Raw genomic sequence first — 22,310 nt, forward strand, 5'->3', positions numbered from 1 at the left:
GCCTGCAGGACTGGCCCAGCAGAAAGAGAGGTTCTCTCTTCCCAGCAGCCCAACCCAAATCCTGAAGGCCCATCTATGGGGATGGGGTGACCTTCCTGTCTGGGAACTAGTCAGTGTAGTATACCCACCTCTGGGGCCAGAGATGGGGTCAGCCCACCGGGACCAAATGACTGTATGGACTGAGTAGGGCGAGGGCCAGGCATTCCCTGCAGAAAAGCAGGTACTGTTAGGCAGACAGGGGAGGGAGGCAGGGTCCCAAACAGAGTATGCACAAGCCTTTGCAGAATTGAAAGTAGTCTAGATGCCATCCTACATACTTGAAGGGAGGCCCTAAAGCCAAGGCCAGGTGACAGCTCAGGCCCTGGGCCAGTAGAGCCTCGAATGCCAGGTGAAGGGCGTGGTGCGCCATCCTGTGGACTCTCCTCTCCCCGCCTGGGCCTGTGGAGCAGGACACCCAGGCCCCAAGCGGACGGACCAAATGCATATCTCCAGGCCAGGGAGCCAGGGAGACTGGGAGCATAGGTGCCCAGGGGTGAGGGGGTGCAATGCTGGGTGGACAGCCAGGAAGAGAAAGACAGAGCCTGCCAGGCCCCCAGCCCCCTCTCCCTCCTCCACCCCACTTCAAATCCAGAACATTTCTCAGGGAAGTAGCGAAAGCAGGGGCTTGCCGCCCCTCCCCTTTGCCATTGACACAGACCGGGGCTGTTGGAGGGATAAAAAGGAGCCCCTGTCAAGTTATGGACAGGGGCTCAGCAGGGCTGTTCTTGAGAAGCAGTGCTCTCTACTCCCAGCTGAGTGAGGCCAGATGACACCCTGCCCCCAGCCCTCCTACCCTGCTCCGTGAGACTGAGTCCTCACTCAGAAAACACGAGTTCATTAATAGCTTGATTAATCACACCTCATATTTTCATGGTGCTTTGAAAAATAAAACATTTGAAAGCACTTTCATACCCACCCTGGGCCTCAGAGTTACACGAGTAGGCCTTATCATCCCAGGCTGCTGGTGAGAAAAGGGGGGCTCAACCTCAGAGCAGCAGCATGTTGGGGGATGGCGGAGGGCAGGCTGGAGCACAGAGCCTCTCCCTGCCCACAACTCTGCCTGTGGGCCGCTCTGAGCTCTCTCTGGGTCTCCCTGCAGGACAAGAGTGAAGGGGGCCACCCTTAGGCAAACCTTCTGAAGTTCAAGGGAAAAAAGGGGGCGGTCATTCAGTCACTCAACAAACACTCCATCAGTATCCAGGTCAGACCTGGGGTCCTGCTCCGAGCGAGTTCACGGTCTAGTGGAGGAGGCAGCGTGCCCAGTCCTGAATATGGCATGTACCCTGGAGGGAGGCTTAGGGGACAGTGTGGGCACAGGGGCAAAATGACAAAGAGTATGGATCCAAGAAGGCCTCCTGGAGGAGGTGGCTTGTTGGCTGAGACTGGACGTCTGGGTGGGAGTTCCCAGATAGACCTCATGGGACGGGCCTACTATGGTCCACTCCACAGAATGCCTCCCCATCCAACTCTCCACTGCCACGCCTGCCTCCCTCCACCCATTCCTCATGCAGGGAGATCTCAGCATTCCCCTGCACTCAGCCCCCCAAAGGCTCCTCACCCCTTCCCAATAAAACTCCAAATCAGGCCGCTGCTCCCTCTCTGATTCACCTCCTACTTGTCTCCCCTGCACTCCCTCTGCCCTGGCCACCCTCCTCGCTGTCCTCACAACAAACCCAGCTCCTTCCTGTCGGACGGCCTCTGCTGTTCCCTTCTCCTAAAGCACTTTTCTCCAGGCCAGGGAGGGCCTTGGCCCTCAGGGGTCCACTTAGACATCACCTCCACAGAGGAACCTACCCCAAACCCTCTTCCCCTCTAGAGCCCTTGCACCCACACCCTGTACGAAATAGCACCCCTTTTTACCTGCTTCAGATCCCTAGGCAACTTCTGAATCCTCTATTTTCTTTTGCTTCTCCATTTTGAATGAAAGTGTCTGAGAGCAGAGGATGTGTCTGTCTTGCTCACTGCAAAATCCCAGAACAGTTCCTGGCACTCAATAAGTATTCACTGAATGAATGCAAGAATGAATGAATGAATACATTTCAGGTCATAAGAGCACCATGGGAGGGGAGGGAGAAGGTAGCATTTGTCCCAGGCTCAGCTCTGGCCAAGACCCATTACCCAGGGGTCTCTTATAATCCCCCTTTGGCCCCCAGCCTCCCTACACACACACACACACACACACACACACACACACACACACACCCTCTCACACACGACGTGGTCTCCCTTGCTATCCCTAAGAAGACACTGTAGGTGGGACTGCTAGGATTGGGGCTCCCACCCTTCATGGGCAGCCAGAGCAGGGGTGCCGGCTGGGGCTGATCGGGCAGCCAGTGCCCTCCTGAGACAGGTGGGAGCCAGCTGGCCAGCCCCAAGGCTCACTGGTAATGGGGTTCCCACTTCAAGCCCTGAGCATCCATACAGCCCCATCGGCAGTTCTCAGTGACCAAGTTCTCAGGGATCTGCTAGTAAATGAAAGAAGTCTTCTAACTGAATTCCAAAGGGGCGGCTGGGCAAGTAAGAGAGACTTGGCGAGGGTGTGGCGGACGGAGCTTCTGGCGAGCTGGGGGGTGGAGTTCGGGATACGGCAGGGCCTGTGTGGCCAGCGGGCCCTGCCCCTGCCTGCTCTCCCGCAGCCCCAGTGCATCTGCTTTGCAAAGCCTTCCTCCCATGCTCATCACCTCACAGCCAGAAGGGAGCAGAAGTAGGCACCCAAATCCAAGTCCCCATTCACCAACACCAGCGCTAGGCAGCCCTCAGCCACACGCTTGCTTCACCTGTGATAAGAGCTACAGAACCAGTGAGGACAGGTCCTAGATGCAGAGGGGGCAAAATGGCATGTGTGGTTTCCTGAGAGAGTGAGGTGGGGGAGTCCTCTTTCAGAAGAAGTGACGATAGAACTGGGCCCTGAGGAGAAGGTAGGAAAGTGCCGGCAGGGAGAAAGGGGGCATTAGGGAGTGGTGGTGACTTCAGTGAACTAGAGTCCGTGCCCTTTTGAAAACATCATATATCATTTGACACTGAGCATGCACTGCTTGGTGTTATCTTTGATAGACAAGAACAGGTTTTCATGTTAAAGGGAAAGATAGCTCATGCTAGTGGCCTGCGACGTGGAGAGGGAGAGACCCAAGGCTCTCACTGTGCTTTAGTCCAAGTGAGAGACCTAACTGGGACGGTGAGGGGGGTGGGCAGATTGCAGGTGCCGACCACAAGGGTGGAGGTCATGTAGTGGGCAAAGGGGCCAGAGGGAGGGGAAGCCAGCTCTGGCCACCCAGGAAGCTTCCAGCAGCCCCAAGAGGGGCTGAATTTACCCCCACCCATGGCCTTAGAGTGTCCTTGCCAGCGGGATAACTGCAGCCTGGAGGGGGCCCCTGGGTCCACCCAATAAATGCCCCCCCAGGGGGATGGGGAGGGGAGACCATGCCAGCGTGGCGTGGCAGAGGCCCAGGAGAAGTGAGCTATGTCCCTTATTGGTCACAGTACATTTATTTTTCATTAGCAGTTAAATGCAGACATGAGGGATTGTGCTGGGTTCAGCGGGCGGCTGACACGAGCAGTGCTTGGCACGGTGATCGATAGGGAAGTCGGTGGGGGGGCCATGTGCCCTCTCCCTGCCCATACCCCCAGCTGGGACCCCTGCCTTCCCAGCTCCCAGCCAGTAGGCAGACACAGGCCATCAAACTGAGCCTCTGCGAGGCGAGGCGTGGGCAGGCCTGGAAGCTGACACTGAGGTCTCGCGTGCCCTTCTGGAGCCTGTGATGCCTGCCCCCAGCCCCCTGTGGGCCCTGCTCAGGGGTCAAGCTTAGCCCTCCTCTGTGCAGCCCTGGGGTCTGCAAAGATGCCGTGGCCTAAAACACGAGACCTAAAACAGAGGCCTGAGGAGTGGCAGAGCCCCATGGAGGTGGTTCAGGATGGGGCAGGGCGGGACAAGGGGAGCTTGTCTTCCCAACTGCAAGCGTGGTCCCCTGGCAGCTTAGCCTTCATTACGGAGCAGCAGAAAGTGCAGGCAGTAGGGGGGAGACAGGCTGGGGAGAGGCCAGGGCGGGAGTAGGAGGGGTGGATGTGGAGGAGGAGGGGTGGATGAGCCCACTGCTGCAGACACTGAGGGCAAGACACTTGCTGGCTCTGTGCCTCAGTTTCCTCATCAGTCCCCACCCCTGAAGAGATTGCTAGGAGAGTTACTGAAGGAGATGGAGCCCTTTGCCACTGTCAGTGCAAAAGCACTGGGTACGGATAGCAGCCAACATTTACCGAGCACTGTGCCTTTTTTCACTTCATCCTCATGATAGCCCTAAGAATTGGGTACCATCCCCCATTTTGCAGGCAAGGAAACAAGCAGGGGTTACCTGAAGTCACACCAGGTTTCTCAGCCTCTGCAGACGTTCCCAGCTCACCCACCCGGCGCCTACAGGACCAGGCACAGATCCCCTCCCCAAAATCACAGTCTTGGGGTGGAGAGGGCAGACTCCCACATTGGAAAGAGAGGGTCCCTGTGCAAGCAAGAGAGAAGGGGCAGCGTGGATGCCCGCTGGGCCCGAGGAGCCAGGCCTCCCTGTTAGAAGCCCTCCATGGGTTTGGGGCTGCCCGTAAGGAGGTAGTGGAGCCAGGAGGCCGACTGCGTGAGGCAGCTCCAGACTCCCCCACGGGGCAGACAGGACCTCCATAGGTGTCATAGACAACAAAATGGGTAACCCGCCTAAGGTCACCACTAGCAGGGAGCAGATGGGTCTCTGAAGCCCAAGCTTTTCCCTCTTTATGCCCAGAGCCCCCTGTTGGTTGTGAGTGTGTGTTGGGGGAAATCACTGCAGCCCTGAGAGAGGCCAGGCCGTCAGGGGCCTGTTTGGTGGGTGTGGATGCTGAGGGTGCCCCCACTCTCCATCCTCCCACTCCCCCCCCCCGCCCCTCCCCACCCTCTCAAGGGTCCTGCTGGTCGAGCAGACGGTTAGACTGCTGTGGAGGGTTACCTCCACCAAAGCCTCAGAGCCAATTACCTGTGTAATTAGCAACAAATGACTTGTGGGATGGCTGTGGTTTGCAGTTAAAATTAGAAGGAAACCCATATTCTGGTCTCCTTGAAGGGTGGGACATGGCCGGGGCCCCTGAGGCTCCCAGACACACCCTCCTGGCTCCCACCCTCCCCGAGACCCACCCAGCAGCCCAGGCTCACCCCAAGTCGCCCCTCCCGGGGGCCTCTCCTGTAGCACTGCCACCAACATCCCTCACATGTGCACTTGCCAGAGCCTCTTCCCCTCCTTCATTCACTTGGTATTTTCTCAGCACCTACTACATGCAGGGGCCAGGAATGGGGAGCAACCCGGAAGTAGCCCCCGAGGCAGCCAGGGCACCAGAGGAAGGGACTCCTGCCCTCCCTAGCCCCAGGCTGCCCAGGGCCCTCTCCCTCCCTCCCTCTCTCCCCCCGGGGCCTTCCAGGGCAGTGGGCTGCCTCACCAGATACCTGAACTTCTTTCTACCAGGGTGGTAATGAGCCCTGACCGCTGCTGTGTGCTGGCACTTCCGTATTTGTCTCCACAGGGGGCTGCTTCTTCCCCTATTTTATGGAAGGGGACCCAGCCTGGTGGGCTGGAAGCGGCAGAGCCTGGCCCCACTGGCTGCCTCCTCTTGGCTCAGTCCCAGCCCCTGAACAGGCAGGTAACCCCGGGAGGACCCCACAAGTCCAGCAGAGGCCCCAGCTCACCTGCCCCCTTTGCTTCTGCTGCAGGGGCCCAGCAGAGTGCCACGGTGGCCAACCCGGTGCCCGGCTCTAACCCAGACCTGCTTCCCGACTTCCTGGTGGAGCCCGAGGACGTGTACATCGTCAAGAACAAGCCGGTGCTGCTGGTGTGCAAGGCCATGCCCGCCACGCAAATCTTCTTCAAGTGCAACGGGGAGTGGGTGCGCCAGGTGGACCACGTGATCGAGCGCAGCACGGATGGGAGCAGCGGTGAGACCAGGCTGGGGCGCCAGGCGGGGTCACTCGAAGGGGGAGCGAGTCTCAGCCTCAGAGGCAATGGAGGCCCAGAGAGGGGCCTGCCATTGCCCCTGCTGCATGCCTGTGAGCCGAGGCCGGGGTGAAACTAACCACTCTGTGTGCACGACCCCAGGTCCCCAGGAGAGGCAGGACTCCCACACCTAGGACCCACTGTGTACACACCAAGGCCTTTCCTGGGAGGCCCACCCTCACCAGACTTCATCACTTGGTGGGGGAGTGAGTAAAAGAGAAGCCGCCCCAAAATGCCCCAGGGTGCTCTGTGGGTTTGGGGGGGCAGGACCCTGCCGCTGCATCTGAGCCCAGGCAGACCCAGAGGCAGGCTGGCAAGTGGCGCCAGCAGAGAAAGGTTTGAAAAGAGTGGATCCCAGATGATGGAAGAGCTCACGGACCTCACATTCCGTGATTGTTTTCTTTGTGCATCTGTTGGTTCATTCGTTGGTCCGTTCGTTGGCACGTTCCCTGAGCACCCACCCTTGAGCTGGAGACACAGCCCCATGGAGATGGGGGCAGCACAGTGACCTCTCACTGAGTTCTGGGATCTGTGGCTGCCCAGGGAGGCTCCTCGGGGAAGGTGATATGTAAACCTGGTCAGGGCGAGAAGAGGAGAAGGGCGTCCCAGGCACCCCCAGAAAGGGACACAGCACAAGCAAAGCCCTGGAGGCAGATGGGCCGGCGTGTGGGTCGGGGCTTAGCAGGGAGGGTGTGGAGTGTGTGCAGCGGGCAGTGGTGCATCCAGGAGCCTCACCCGTCCAGCTCTGGAGTGAGGTCACAGTCCTGTGGGATTTCAAGCTACCGAGTGACACGACCAGAGCTATGGGTGACACTCGGGGCCAGTGTGGGGGGCTGACAGGGGAGGCAGACCCAAGAAGTGCCCCTTCTGTGGGACACCTCATTCCCCACCTCCAGCTCTGGCCTTAGGCAGTAGGCAATGGGGATGGGGGCAGAGAGCCATTGTTTGGGTTCCCATGCTCCCCGAGAACAGGCCCGGCAGAGCTAACAGCCTCTCCTCCTCGCTAACTGGACCCCAGTTAAGCTCATTTTTCCCACCCCTTTGCCTTGATGCTTTGTGGAGCCCACACACACGATGAGCCCTCAGGTTAAGTCCTGAGCCCCTTCCCACCGAGGCTCAGCCAGCCTGAGACACACAGCGCACAGACCCTGTGCCGGGTACGGCCACTTGAGTGAGGCCTGAGTCACAGGGGCAAGCAGGTGGCACCCAGAACAGCTCACACTGATGCCAAGGGCAGGCAGGGGACCACAGGCCCAGAGGGGTGGCCCATGCTCCTGGTGGGAGGGACTGGGCAGCCCAGGAAGGATTCCCGGAGTGGGGGTGGTGTGGGGTGGTAACATCCAACCTCAGTCTTAAAACCAGCTGGAATGGCTGTTTATCAGGCCAAAGGACAAATGCAGGGAACGGCAGGCTGGCCAGAGGCCCAGGTTTGGAGTGGCAGAAGTTGGGGTCGAGGGGGTGGTCGGCGAGACGAGGAAGCTGCAGCCACACTTGCACTGTGGGAAGCTGGTGCCAGGCAGAGGGAGACTGGAGGAGGGGGCCCTGCCCTGGTGAACTCGGAAGCTCTCACAAGAACCCAGATGTGAGCAGATGAGCCCTGAGTTTCGTCAGCGTGTGATTTAGTCCTCAGAGCCAGCCTGTCCTATTACAGATGGCTCTGACTCGTCCAGGGCTCCAACCAGGCGTTCTGGTCCACAAAAGTCACGCCCCATCCTCCCCTGCCAGGGTCACCAGGGGCTGGTCTTCTTCCCTCCAAGTGTCAGCCCCCTAGTGAGTGATTCCTGCCCAGGTCCTTGAGCCCTGCATTGTCCTGGCCTTACACACACCTGCTGCTGGCAGTGTCCTCCTTGCAGTCCTCAGGTCTTAACTGAGCAACTGCTCTGTGCCAGGCCTAGGTGAGGCGCTAAGAATTTATTTATTTATTTATTTATTTTTTAAACATCTTTATTGAAGTATAATTGCCTTACAATGGTGTGTTAGCTTCTGCTTTACAACAAAGTTAATCAGTTATACATATACAATATGTTCCCATATCTCTTCCCTCTTGCATCTCCCTCCCTCCCACCCTCCCCATCCCACCCCTCTAGGTGGTCACAAAGCACTGAGCTGATCTCCCTGTGCTATGCGGCTGCTTCCCACTAGCTATCTATTTTACATTTGGTAGTGTATATATGTCCATGACACTCTCTCACCCTGTCACATCTCACCCCACCCCCTCCCCATATCCTCAAGTCCATTCTCTAGTAGGTCTGTGTCTTTATTCCCGTCTTGCCACTAGGTTCTTCATGGCTTTTTTTTTCCCTTAGATTCCGTATATATGTGTTAGCATACTGTATTTGTTTTTCTCTTTCTGACTTACTTCACTCTGTATGACAGACTCTAATTCCATCCACCTCATTACAAATACCTCCATTTCATTTCTTTTTATGGCTGAGTAATATTCCATTGTATATATGTGCCACATCTTCTTTATCCATTCATCTGTCGATGGACATTTAGGTTGCTTCCATGTCCTGGCTATTGTAAATAGAGCTGCAATGAACATTGTGGTACATGACACTTTTTGAACTATGGTTTTCTCAGGGTATATGCCCAGTAGTGGGATTGCTGGATCGTATGGTAGTTCTATTTGTAGTTTTTTAAGGAACCTCCATACTGTTCTCCATAGTGGCTGTATCAATTTACATTCCCACCAACAGTGCAAGAGAGTTCCCTTTCCTCCACACCCTCTCCAGCATTTATTGTTTCTAGATTTTTTGATGATGGCCATTCTGACCGGTGTGAGATGATATCTCATTGTAGTTTTGATTTGCATTTCTCTAATGATTAATGATGTTGAGCATTCTTTCATGTGTCTGTAGGCCATCTGTATATCTTCTTTGGAGAAATGTCTATTTAGGTCTTCTGCCCATTTTTGGACTGGGTTGTTCGTTTTTTTGTTATTGAGCTGCATGAGCTGCTTGTAAATCTTGGAGATTAATCCTTTGTCAGTTGCTTCATTTGCAAATATTTTCTCCCATTCTGATGGTTGTCTTTTGGTCTTGTTTATGGTTTCCTTTGCTGTGCAAAAGCTTTTAAGTTTCATTAGGTCCCATTTGTTTATTTGTGTTCTTATTTCCATTTCTCTGGGAGCTGGGTCAAAAAGAATCTTGCTGTGATGTATGTCATAGAGTGTTCTGCCTATGTTTTCCTCTAAGAGTTTGATAGTGTCTGGTCTTACACTTAGGTCTTTAATCCATTTTGAGTTTATTTTTGTGCATGGTGTCAGGGAGTGTTCTAATTTCATACTTTTACGTGTATCTGTCCAATTTTCCCAGCACCACTTATTGAAGAGGCTGTCTTTTCTCCACTGTATATGCTTGCCTACTTTATCAAAGATAAGGTGACCATATGTGCGTGGGTTTATCTCTGGGCTTTCTATCCTGTTCCATTGATCAATATTTCTGTTTTTGTGCCAGTACCAAACAGTCTTGATTACTGTAGCTTTGTAATATAGTCTGAAGTCAGGGAGCCTGATTCCCCCAGCTCCATTTTTCGTTCTCAAGATTGCTTTGGCTATTCGGGGTCTTTTGTGTTTCCATACAAATTGTGAAATTTTTTGTTCTAGTTCTGTGAAAAATGCCAGTGGTAGTTTGATAGGGATTGCATTGAATCTGTAGATTGCTTTGGGTAGTAGAGTCATTTTCACAATGTTGATTCTTCCAATCCAGGAACATGGTATATCTTTCCATCTATTTGTATCATCTTTAATTTCTTTCATCAGTGTCTTATAATTTTCTGCATACAGGTCTTTTGTCTCCTTAGGTAGGTTTATTCCTAGGTATTTTATTCTTTTTGTTGCAATGGTAAACGGGAGTGTTTTCTTAATTTCACTTTCAGATTTTTCGTCATTAGTGTATAGAAATGCAAGAGATTTCTGTGCATTAATTTTGTATCCTGCTACTTTACCAAATTCATTGATTAGCTCTAGGAGTTTTCTGGTAGCATCTTTAGGATTCTCTATGTATAGTATCATGTCATCTGCAAACAGTGACAGCTTTACTTCTTCTTTTCCGATTTGGATTCCTTTTATTTCTTTGTCTTCTCTGATTGCTGTGGCTAACACTTCCAAAACTATGTTGAATAATAGTGGTGAGAGTGGGCAACCTTGTCTTGTTCCTGATCTTAGTGGAAATGGTTTCAGTTTTTCACCATTGAGGATGATGTTGGCTGTGGGTTTGTCATATATGGCCTTTATTATGTTGAGGAAAGTTCCCTCTATGCCTACTTTCTGCAGGGCTTTTATCATAAATGGGTGTTGAATTTTGTCGAAAGCTTTCTCTGCATCTATTGAGATGATCATATGGTTTTTCTCCTTCAATTTTTTAATATGGTGTATCACATTGATTGATTTACGTATATTGAAAAATCCTTGCATTCCTGGGATAAACCCCACTTGATCATGGTGTATGATCCTTTTAATGTGCTGTTGGATTCTGTTTGCGAGTATTTTGTTGAGGATTTTTGCATCTATGTTCATCAGTGATATTGGCCTGTAGTTTTCTTTCTTTGTGACATCTTTGTCTGGTTTTGGTATCAGGGTGATGGTGGCCTCGTAGAATGAGTTTGGGAGTGTTCCTCCCTCTGCAATATTTTGGAAGAGTTTGAGAAGGATAGGTGTTAGCTCTTCTCTAAATGTTTGATAGAATTCACCTGTGAAGCCATCTGGTCCTGGGCTTTTGTTTGTTGGAAGGTTTTTAATCACAGTTTCAATTTCAGTGCTTGTGATTGGTCTGTTCATATTTTCTATTTCTTCCTGGTTCAGTCTCGGCAGTTTGTGCATTTCTAAGAATCTGTCCATTTCTTCCAGGTTGTCCATTTTATTGGCGTAGAGTTGCTTGTAGTAATCTCTCATGATCTTTTGTATTTCTGCAGTGTCAGTGGTTACTTCTCCTTTTTCATTTCTAATTCTATTGATTTGAGTCTTCTCCCTTTTTCTCTTGATGAGTCTGGCTAATGGTTTATCAATTTTGTTTATCTTCTCAAAGAACCAGCTTTTATTTTTATTGATTTTTGCTATTGTTTCCTTCATTTCTTTTTCATTTATTTCTGACCTGATCTTTATGATTTCTTTCCTTCTGCTAGCTTTGGGGTTTTTTTGTTCTTCTTTCTCTAATTGCTTTAGGTGCAAGGTTAGGTTGTTTATTCGAGATGTTTCCTGTTTCTTGAGGTAGGCTTGTATTGCTATAAACTTCCCTCTTAGCACTGCTTTTGCTGCGTCCCATAGGTTTTGGGTCGTCGTATCTCCATTGTCATTTGTTTCTAGGTATTTTTTGATTTCCCCTTTGATTTCTTCAGTGATCACGTCGTTATTAAGTAGTGTATTGTGTAGCCTCCATGTGTTTGTATTTTTTACAGATCTTTTCCTGTAATTGATATCTAGTCTCATAGCGTTGTGGTCGGAAAAGATACTTGATACGATTTCAATTTTCTTAAATTTACCAAGGCTTGATTTGTGACCCAAGATATGATCTATCCTGGAGAATGTTCCATGCGCACTTGAGAAAAATGTGTATTCTGTTGTTTTTGGGTGGAATGTCCTATAAATATCAATTAAGTCCATCTTGTTTAATGTATCATTTAAAGCTTGTGTTTCCTTATTTATTTTCATTTTGGATGATCTGTCCATTGGTGAAAGTGGGGTGTTAAAGTCCCCTACTATGATTGTGTTGCTGTCGATTTCCCCTTTTATGGCTGTTAGTATTTGCCTTATGTATTGAGGTGCTCCTATGTTGGGTGCATAAATATTTACAATTGTTATACCTTCCTCTTGGATCGATCCCTTGATCATTATATAGTGTCCTTCTTTGTCTCTTATAATATTCTTTATTTTAAAGTCTATTTTGTCTGATATGAGAATTGCTACTCCAGCTTTCTTTTGATTTCCATTTGCATGGAATATCTTTTTCCATCCCCTCACTTTCAGTCTGTATGTGTCTCTAGGTCTGAAGTGGGTCTCTTGTAGACAGCATATATATGGGTCTTGTTTTTGTATCCATTCAGCCAGTCTGTGTCTTTTGGTGGGAGCATTTAATCCATTTACATTCAAGGTAATTATCGATATGTATGTTCCTATTCCCATTTTCTTAAATGTTTTGGGTTTGTTATTGTAGGTGTTTTCCTTCTCTTGTGTTTCTTGCCTAGAGAAGTTCCTTTAGCATTTGTTGTAAAGCTGGTTTGGTGGTGCTGAACTCTCTCAGCTTTTGCTTGTCTGTAAAGGTTTTAATTTCTCCATTGAATCTGAATGAGATCCTTGCTGGGTAGAGTAATCTTGGTTGTAGGTTTTTCTCCTTCATCACTTTAAGTATATCCTGCCACTCCCTTCTGGCTTGCAGAGTTTCTGCTGAAAGATCAGGTGTTAACCTTATGGGGATTCCCTTGTGTGTTATTTGTTGTTTTTCCCTTGCTGCTTTTAATATGTTTTCTTTATATTTAATTTTTGACAGTTTGATTAATATGTGTCTTGGCGTGTTTCTCCTTGGGTTTATCCTGTATGGGACTCTCTGTGCTTCCAGGACTTGATTAACTATTTCCTTTCCCATATTAGGGAAGTTTTCAACTATAATCTCTTCAAATATTTTCTCAGTCCCTTTCTTTTTCTCTTCTTCTTCTGGGACCCCTATAATTCGAATGTTGGTGCGTTTAATGTTGTCCCAGAGGTCTCTGAGACTGTCCTCAGTTCTTTTCATTCTTTTTTCTTTATCCTGCTCTGCAGTAGTTATTTCCACCATTTTATCTTCCAGGTCACTTATCCTTTCTTCTGCCTCAGTTATTCTGCTATTGATCCCATCTAGAGTATTTTTAATTTCATTTATTGTGTTTTTCATCGTTGCTTGGTTCCTCTTTAGTTCTTCTACGTCCTTGTTAAATGTTTCTTGCATTTTGTCTATTCTATTTCCCAGATTTTTGATCATCCTTACTATCATTATTCTGAATTCTTTTTCAGGTAGACTACCTATTTCCTCTTCATTTGTTAGGTCTGGTGTGTTTTGACCCTGCTCCTTCATCTGCTGTGTGTTTTTCTGTCGTCTCATTTTGCTTATCTTACTGTGTTTGGGGTCTCCTTTTCACAGGCTGCAGGTTTGTAGTTCCCGTTGTTTTTGGTATCTGTCCCCAGTGGGTAAGGTTGGTTCAGTGGGTTGTGTAGGCTTCCTGGTGGAGGGGACTATTGCCTGTGTTCTGGTGGATGAGGTTGAATCTTGTCTTTCTGGTGGGCACGTCCACGTCTGGTGGTGTGTTTTGGGGTGTCTGTGGCCTTATGATTTTAGGCAGCCTCCCTGCTAATGGATGGGGCTGTGTTCCTGTCTTCCTGTCTTGCTAGTTGTTTGGCATAGGGTGTCCAGCCCTGTAGCTTGCTGGTCGTTGAGTGAAGCTGGGTCTTGATGTTGAGATGGAGATCTCTGAGAGATTTTTGCCGTTTGGTATTACGTGGAGCTGGTAGGTCTCTTGTGGACCAGTGTCCTGAAGTTGGCTCTCCCACCTCAGAGGCACAGCCCTGATGCCTGGCTGGAGCACCAAGAGCCTTTCATCCACACAGCTCAGAATATAAGGGAGAAAAAAATAGAAAGAAAAAAAGAGGATAAAATAAAATAAAATAAAGCTATTATAATAAAAAATAAGAAAAAAAATTATTAAGAGTAAATGTATTCAGAAAAAAAAATTTTTTAATTTTTAAAAATAGTTTTGTTAATTTTTTATAGTAAAAAATAAGAAAAAATTTTTAAGAAAAAAATTTATTAAGAAAAAAAATTTTAATTTTTTAAAATAAAAAATATGAAAAAACTTATTAAAAATTTTTTTAATTTCTAAAAATAGAAAATATGGAAAAAATTATTAAGAAAGCATATATTAGGAAAAAAAAAAAAAAAAATGGATGGACCTAACCCTAGGACTGATGGTGAAAGCAAAGCTATACAGACAAAATCTCACCCAGAAGCATACACATATACACTCACAAAAAAAGGAAAAGGGGAAATTAATATATCCTGCTCCTAAAGTCCACCTTTTGAATTTGGGATGATTCGTTGTCTATTCAGGTATTCAACAGATGCAGACACATCAAGTTGTTTGTGGAGCTTTAATCCGCTGCTTCTGAGGCTGCTGGGGGAGATTTCCCTTTCTCTTCTTTGTTCGTACAGCTCCCAGCGTTCAGCTTTGGATTTGGACCCGCCTCTGCATGTACGTCGCCTGAGGGCGTCCGTTCCCCGCCCAGACAGAACGGGGTTAAAGGAGCAGCTGCTTCGGGGGCTCTGGCTCACTCAGGCCGGGGGAGGGAGCGGTACGGAGGAGGCGGGGCGAGCCTGCGGCGTCAGAGGCGTCGTGACGTTGCAGCAGCCTGAGGCGCGCTGTGCGTTCTCCCGCTGAAGTTGTCCCTGGATCACGGGACGCTGGCAGTGGCGGGCTGCACGGGCTCCCGGGAGGGGCGGTGTGGAGAGTGACCTGTGCTCACACACAGGCTTCCTGGCGGCGGCAGCAGCAAGGCGCTAAGAATTTAGCCCACAAGGCTCTTGTTGCAGGTGATCCAGCTCTGCCTCCCACTCTCAGGAGGGGAATGCATGGGGTTGGTGCCCCCTGCGGCAAGCCCCCCTTCCCTCCCTGGGCCTCAGTTTCCTCATCTGTAAAATGGGGATGAGGATGGCCTCCTTGCAGGTTGGTGAGGGAAGCTGCGAGATCTCTCACACCCAGGTGGAGCCCAGCCGCAGGTCTTTCCTCTCTCCCTACCCCACGCCTAGGGCCCAGCACCACTTTGCAGCATTATGAGTCCTCCTGCTGCTGAGCTAGGTCCCCCAAGGAAAGGACAGGTGAGGAAGAGCAAGCCACAGCCAGAGACCTGTCTCCCCACAGCCTTGAGAGCCTGTCCTGGAACCTCTTGGAAGGTGCCAGGCCAGCCCCAAACTGCTCACACCTCCCCTTCCTGGCTTCCCACATACACCCCTCCTTGTCTCCTCCCATCACGAGGTCTGGAATCCATGGCTTGGCTGAGACCCAGGCTCTTGCCTACATAGCAGTCATAGGCCAGGCCAGCCCTCAGCCCACATTCCCCAACAGGCTCTCCTGGCCTTGCTCCCTTCAAAGCCAGGCAGAGAGCAGAGCTCACGGGGACACGTCCTACCCATAGCCACCAGGGCTCCCTCCTGCTCTGAGCATCCAACCTCAGGCCTCCCATGGCCTGCACATCTGAATTTTCATTGATCTTATTGACTTCTCAACCCAAAGCCATTGAGTGTTTTGAGGCAAAGAGATAGGCTTCTCACTTACCCACAAACAGATGCCCAGGCCATGGGCGGCACCACCATGCTACACACAGACCCAAGACCCTGAGCCAGGAATGCTCTGTGGTCAGGCAGGTATGGCGGGGTCAGAGGTCAGCCCAAATCTGCAGCCCCACCCATTTCTGCATGGGGGTGGGGATGGCAGGGTGGACACCCCAGGAGAGAGCACCTGATCTCCCCTTTGCTCGCCCCCATTCTCCATCCAGAAGGCCAGGAGGAGGGGACCAAAGCCTGAAATCTCTTGATCCCAAACCCACTGATAGTGTAAAAGCTGGAAATTTGCAAAACCAAGCATTGGAGTCCGGTCTGGGAGTGTGATTTATCATGAATTAAACAAACCGACTGGTTATTAGAAGCAATTTGGTAAGAAGGTACCCTAAGCCCTCGCTTGCCCTCAGAGCCCCCTACCCCCACCCCTCCACCTCCCAGAAACCCTCAGCATGCCCACACCAGGGCCTCCCCACACGCCCACAGCACTCACACACCTGCACACACCCAACATGCTCCTGGGCCTGGGCCAGCAGGGACCCCTCCATCCTCCTGTCCCTCCCCAAGGCTAGCATCTGCTCACATTTACCAGGCAGGTGCGGACACAGCCATGCCCAGAAACTGCTCCCAGGAGCCAGGCTGCTCATTGATCTGCAGCAGGGAGGGCACAGCCCCTCATTTCAAGGACCAGCAGGGCAGGCTCTGGGTCTCCCCACCTCCCAGAGCCTGTGGGGCTCCAGGGCACTGCCTGGATCTAGACCTCATGGACAAACTTGGCCCTTATTCGTGGCAGCAAGAAGGAGATGAGATGGCAGGACAGAAGTGGGGAGGAGACAAGGAAAAAGAAATAGGAGCACTTAAATTTTTTTTTTTAAGATTTTTTTCCTAATATTTATTTATTTGGCTGTTGCAGTCAAATAGTTGCAGCACGCAGGATCTTCGTAGCGGCACTCAGGATCTTTTGTTGCAGCACGCAGGCGCAGTAGTTGCGGCGCACAGGCTTAGTTGCCCCGAGACATGTGGGATCTTTGTTCCCCAACCAGGGATGGAACCCGCGTCCCCTGCATTGGAAGGCAGAGTCTTAACCACTGGACCACCAAGGAGGTCCCAGGAGCACTTAAATTTAGTGCTGTTCTCCCTGAGCTGAGCTGCCTGGGTAGTGCGTGAGCTCCCCCCACCACCATGGGGGATGGAGCAGTCCATCCATAGACCTGTCCACCCAAGAGAGGAAAAGTTTCCAGTTCAGAATGTTCTGGAGGTCTCCAACCACTAACCCCAAAGGCTGAGAGGGAGGACCCTGTCTCTACCCCCAAGTGTGTGCACAGCTCCTTCTCAGATGCTCCAAGAATCTGTGTGCTTGACAGCTGGCTGGTGCCCAGGGCCCCTCTCCTATGCACAGACCCTGTAAGGGACCCCTTCTCGCTTCTCAGCCCTCATCCCACACCACTAGAACGTACACATCCAGCGCTTAGAGGATGGGGTAGGCAGTGCCCAGAACGGAGGGATCTAGCCCAGTGATTGTGACCTCAGCCAGACGTGATACACACACCCCATCTCCTGTGAGAACTCACGAGGGGGCAGGGGTGAGGGATAGGAAAATCAGGGAGCCCAGTGTGGGAGCCAGAGAGACTCATGAGGAGGGGTCTGGGCAGGGGTCAGGGAAAGACACGTTAGAGAAATTAAGACAGAAAACAGCCTCCTAGCTTACCTGCTCAGCTGGGCCACGGCTCCTCCTGCAATGCAGCCCTAATTGAATTTCTCTGTTAACAATGGAAACACCAGCCTCTCTCCCTCTTTCTGATAAGCCAATGACCCAAGGGAAATTGGGGTCAGGAGGAGGAGAAATTGGAAACAGTCTTTTCTTACTCCTGGGGACACTGGTTTTGTCTGAGGGCCAGGGGCCTGGAGGAGGACTGGTATCCCCCCTTCTGGGTCCTCAGAAGTCTGGACCCTCCCCAGATGCCCCACACCTGGTTCTGGGTGTGGCAGACATGTGGGGACTGTGTCCATCCTTGAAAGGTGTTTCCTCCAGCCCAGTCCATTCAGGGTAGAGAGGGTCCCGGCCACCCATCACAGGCCAGCTTCCCCTCTGTGAGCTGCCCCCTCCCCCTCACCAACATTTCTCCCTGTGGGATGGGCACCCCCAGCACCCTCCTCCGGTAAACCCTGAGCACGCCTTGGATTCTGAGCACTCTGAACGTACTCTGGATTCAGACAGCAGACAGCCCTGGACGCCTGTGGCAAGTCACTGCCTCTCCGAGCCTCTGTTTCCTCATCCATGGAGTGGGAGCAATACCTTCAAGGGAGCAGATTGAAAAAGATAAGCCAGCACGTGGGAAACACTTGCTAAGCCCCAGGGGTCTATTATCATACAGCATAATCACTGTAATTATCTTGTTAATAGCTGTTATTATATTATCACGCATCAGGATCTACCTACTAACCCCAGGAGGTGAACCAGATCGCTCCTTACCCTTTTTTTTACCCACAAAGGTCCCAGGGCTAGCCTATCTGCCCCACCTCCTCTGCCAGCCCTTGCTGCCCAAAGCTCCTCTGTGCCCTTGTCTCTGAAACCACAGGAAGCCCCTGTAGTGATATTTTTGTAAGTACTCCAGGGAGACAGGCCTTGGGTAACAAAGTATAATGAATGGAAGCACCCACTCTTGACCTTCAGGTGATATAAAGGGACTCCCCCTGAGCCCCCCAGTGTTCCTTCCAGGCAGAGGGTTGCCCCCAGTGTCCGTCCACTCTCCTGCTGAGCAGAGGGAGGACTACGGTGGCGCAGGGGCCCGGCAGGGGACTGGACAGAGAGGCCTGGGGGCTAGGCATGGCCCCGGCCCTTGCTACCCACCCCTCCACCCTCAGGACTGCCTGCCATGGAGGTCCGCATCAATGTCTCGAGGCAGCAGGTGGAGAAGGTGTTTGGGCTGGAGGAGTACTGGTGCCAGTGCGTGGCGTGGAGCTCCTCGGGCACCACCAAGAGTCAGAAGGCCTACATCCGCATTGCCTGTGAGTCCAGGGCGGAGGTGGCCCTAGGGTGTCACTGGGGGAGGAGGTCTCATCAGAAATCCTCAGATCCTGCCTTGATGGGCGGAGGGAGTGCCTATGGACGCTGCCCAGCCACCCCCATGTCCCCCTGGGCACTTGACACTTCCTTCTGGCATGTGCCATGGCCCCTGCGGGACCAGGGGACAGGGTCAGCCAGGCTGACCTGGTGTGAGGCACTCAGCCTGGAGGACACTCTTGTTCTTCCCCCAGATTTGCGCAAGAACTTTGAGCAGGAGCCGCTGGCCAAGGAGGTGTCCCTGGAGCAGGGCATCGTGCTGCCCTGCCGCCCGCCAGAGGGCATCCCCCCAGCTGAGGTGAGCGGGGCTCCAGTGCCACTCCACAGGTGGGCAGTGCTCCCAGGTCTCGGGTCCCGCCTGCCCACCCCTCCAGGCTGATCCCCCACCCCAGGGGCCACTCTCGCTCTGGGCAGGGCCAGCATAGTCAGGTAGTGCAGCGGCATGGCTCCCTCCCCCAGGTGGAGTGGCTCCGGAACGAGGACCTGGTGGACCCATCCCTGGACCCCAATGTGTACATCACGCGGGAGCATAGCCTGGTGGTGCGACAGGCCCGCCTGGCCGACACGGCCAACTACACCTGCGTGGCCAAGAACATCGTAGCTCGTCGCCGCAGCGCCTCCGCTGCTGTCATCGTCTACGGTGGGCCCCGGTGCTGGTGGGGCAGAAGGGCTCCGGGCATAGGAGAGGCACTGGGGCTGCCTTCAGGGCAACCACGTGTGGCTGGCTCCCTGCAGAGCCAGGACCAGGCAAGCCAAACCGTGGCCTGACTGGGAAGGACAGGGAGAGGACTTACTGTGGCTGTCAGGGAGCCAAGGGGCATATCTGGGTGGAGATGGGGGGCAGGTTGGTGGTCATCTGTGGCTGGACCATCCCTTGGCTTACTTGTGGGCAGGAGGCCATTGTGCAGAAGGAGATGAGTGGACAGGATGGGAGTCTAGGAAAGTGACAGACCACAGCCTGTGCTCCTGTGTCCCCGGGGTAGGAAGTAAAGTGACCTGGGCATCCCCAGGAGCAGACAGAGGGAGGGGTGCGGGAGTAACCCCCGTGAAAGGCTGGTGTTTGGGTTGGAGGAGCATGGGAGTTGCAGCTAGGGCTGGTGCCCACGGGGAGAAGGGGCTGTGGAGCGGGTGCTGCCAGGCCCTGGGGGCAATGGGCAGAAGCATGGTCTCCCCTCCAGGACCTCTCTCTCAACACAGCTGCAGCCTGCCCGTTTCCAGCTCACAGCCCCTCTGTCCTCCTGCCCCGGCCCCTGGGCCAGTGTGTCTGAGGAAGCCCCCGCTCCCTGACCCCAGTCCTTCTCTGTCCGGCCAGTGAACGGTGGGTGGTCGACGTGGACCGAGTGGTCCGTCTGCAGCGCCAGCTGTGGGCGCGGCTGGCAGAAAAGGAGCCGGAGCTGCACCAACCCGGCGCCTCTCAACGGGGGCGCCTTCTGTGAGGGGCAGAATGTCCAGAAAACAGCCTGCGCCACCCTGTGCCCAGGTACCAGCGGCTGCCGCCTCCCGCATCGCTCTTCACCACACCATCTCCGTGCCCTGGCTCCATCGTGCCCACCAGCCTGCTCCCCATGGCTCCATCCCACCCGCCCGCACGCAGGGCCAGGCTCACAGTCTGAGGCCAGGATGGGGTTCAGTGTGATCGGAGGCAGGGCTCAGTCTGTGTCCAGGCTCAGCCTCAGCAGAGGGGCTGAGTCACAGGGTCTAAGGTCCAGTCAGGACAGGTACAGTCAGTGTGGGGCAGGCCCCAGCCTGGTGCTGCAGAACCACCTGCGCCTGGGATCAGAGGGTCATTGTGCGACCAAGTGCCCTCACTGCCCCAGGGCCAGGATGGCCCCCGGTGTGGGTAGAACCAAGCAGGCCCAGTGTCATCGTGCCTCTTGTCATTAGCATGCATCATCCAGGCCCGCTGGACACCAGAGGGCTTGCAGCCTGGCAGGCTTGGCCCTGGCCCTGACATTGCACCAGGTCCGGACGCCCAGCGGGGCCACACTGGCAGACGGCCTGGACTGGCTCCCTGGGCTGACCACGCCATCTCTTCTCTGTCCATGTCTGTCTCGCATCTAGTGGATGGCAGCTGGAGCCCGTGGAGCAAGTGGTCGGCCTGTGGGCTCGACTGCACCCACTGGCGGAGCCGCGAGTGCTCTGACCCAGCACCCCGCAACGGAGGTGAGGAGTGCCGAGGCACTGACCTGGACACCCGCAATTGTACCAGTGACCTCTGCGTGCACAGTGAGTCCTCTCCACCCGGAAATCCTCTTGAGTTTGCCAGGATTGGCCCGACCCTGCCCCGGGGAGGTGGTAGCTAAGGGATCAGTCCCCTGCCACAGGCTGCACCCCCTATTCAAAGCTCAGGACCCTTGGGGAACCCCATCCCTAACACACCCAACATGTGCCCACATACACCCCAATACCTCCCATACCTGCCCTGAGACATGCATACATTTGGAGGTTTTACTGTGCACACCCGGCCTCTGGGATCATCTCCCAACCCCCTTCCTGTCTTCTCCTGCAGTTTTACCTCCGCCCCGTCCCCCAAGTGCACACACAAGTCCTGTGGGGACACCAGACTTGTGAGGCCTGTTAATTACAAGGCCATAACTAACAATTAAAGATCTCTGTTGGATTTTGTCTCTAGAACACACCCTCCCCCATTCTTTCAATTAAAAACCTAATTATCTGTGTCAATTCCTTTCTGATGGACATTTCTTCCATTATGCAAAGCCCTTCTAAGATCAATATAGCTTCCTCCAGGCGGTCAATCACTCTCTCCTCAGCCCTGCCCCAGGCCTGGGCTAAGCAGACAGGGAGAAGAGCCCTAGCACCCCTGCTCCTGGCCCAGGGACTGGCCAGGAACCAGAATGGCAGACCGCCCCCCCTCCCCAGAAAGCAGATCCCCTGCTTTGGGGATCCTAGGAGCTCACCCTCAGTCTCAGCTGCCCTGGGACCCAGAAGAGCAGGTTCAGCCTAGCATCCTGGTTCCAGGCCACCCAGGAAAGTGGCTCTTCCCCTCCTCCATTCTCCATCAGCAGCAACTTCAACATGAATTGAGCTCATGAGGGTTGCAATTTGCTCAGAGAGACACAGCAAGGTGGTGGCAGATGCAGGGCTGGAATGCATGTGTGCCGATTCCATGCTCCCTGCTGCCAGCGTCTGCTGCTCCACTGGTGCTGATGCCCGAGAAGTGGCGGCCTCATCCTCCTGGGGCGTAGACCGCTGACCTCTCCTTCCCGGCCTCCTGCACCCTACCCCTCCCAAGCCTGTACTCTCTCCCACAGCTGCTTCCGGCCCAGAGGACGTGGCCCTCTACGTGGGCCTCATAGCCGTGGCCGTGTGCCTCCTCCTGCTGCTGCTCGTCCTCATTCTTGTGTACTGCCGCAAGAAGGAGGGACTGGACTCGGATGTGGCCGACTCATCCATTCTCACCTCAGGCTTCCAGCCCGTCAGCATCAAGCCCAGCAAAGCAGGTGGGGTGCCCCTGTCCCCAGCACTTGTGCCGGACCCCCATGCCAAGGGCCGCCCAGACAGGGCTGCCCCCCATGCCACTCTCTAAGTCTGTCTGATCCTTGCAGACAATCCCCATCTGCTCACCATCCAGCCAGACCTCAGCACCACCACCACCACCTACCAGGGCAGTCTGTGTCCCCGGCAAGATGGGCCCAGCCCCAAGTTCCAGCTCACCAACGGGCACCTGCTCAGCCCGCTGGGTGGCGGCCGCCACACGCTGCACCACAGCTCACCCACCTCCGAGGCTGAGGACTTCGTCTCCCGCCTCTCCACCCAGAATTACTTCCGCTCCCTGCCCCGCGGCTCCAGCAACATGGCCTATGGGACCTTCAACTTCCTTGGGGGCCGGCTGATGATCCCTAATACAGGTGGGAAGGACCCTAGAGTGCCCCAGGGAGCTCTAAGAGA

The 22,310-nt window shown here is 53.2% G+C and overlaps 1 protein-coding gene across 1 annotated transcript in view; it reads left to right on the forward strand.

The window, feature by feature from the left end:
* UNC5A (unc-5 netrin receptor A) overlaps positions 1-22,310 on the forward strand; it is a 68,183-nt gene that overhangs the window by 40,530 nt on the left and 5,343 nt on the right. The window contains exons 2-8 of the mRNA XM_059919664.1: positions 5,759-5,980; positions 18,203-18,346; positions 18,596-18,699; positions 18,861-19,041; positions 20,463-20,627; positions 21,674-21,862; positions 21,968-22,270. Coding sequence (XP_059775647.1) covers positions 5,759-5,980; positions 18,203-18,346; positions 18,596-18,699; positions 18,861-19,041; positions 20,463-20,627; positions 21,674-21,862; positions 21,968-22,270 — 1,308 coding nt within the window. The remainder of the gene's footprint in view (positions 1-5,758; positions 5,981-18,202; positions 18,347-18,595; positions 18,700-18,860; positions 19,042-20,462; positions 20,628-21,673; positions 21,863-21,967; positions 22,271-22,310) is intronic.

The sequence above is a fragment of the Balaenoptera ricei genome, chromosome 3 (assembly GCF_028023285.1).
Source record: "Balaenoptera ricei isolate mBalRic1 chromosome 3, mBalRic1.hap2, whole genome shotgun sequence".
Taxonomy (NCBI): domain Eukaryota; kingdom Metazoa; phylum Chordata; class Mammalia; order Artiodactyla; family Balaenopteridae; genus Balaenoptera; species Balaenoptera ricei.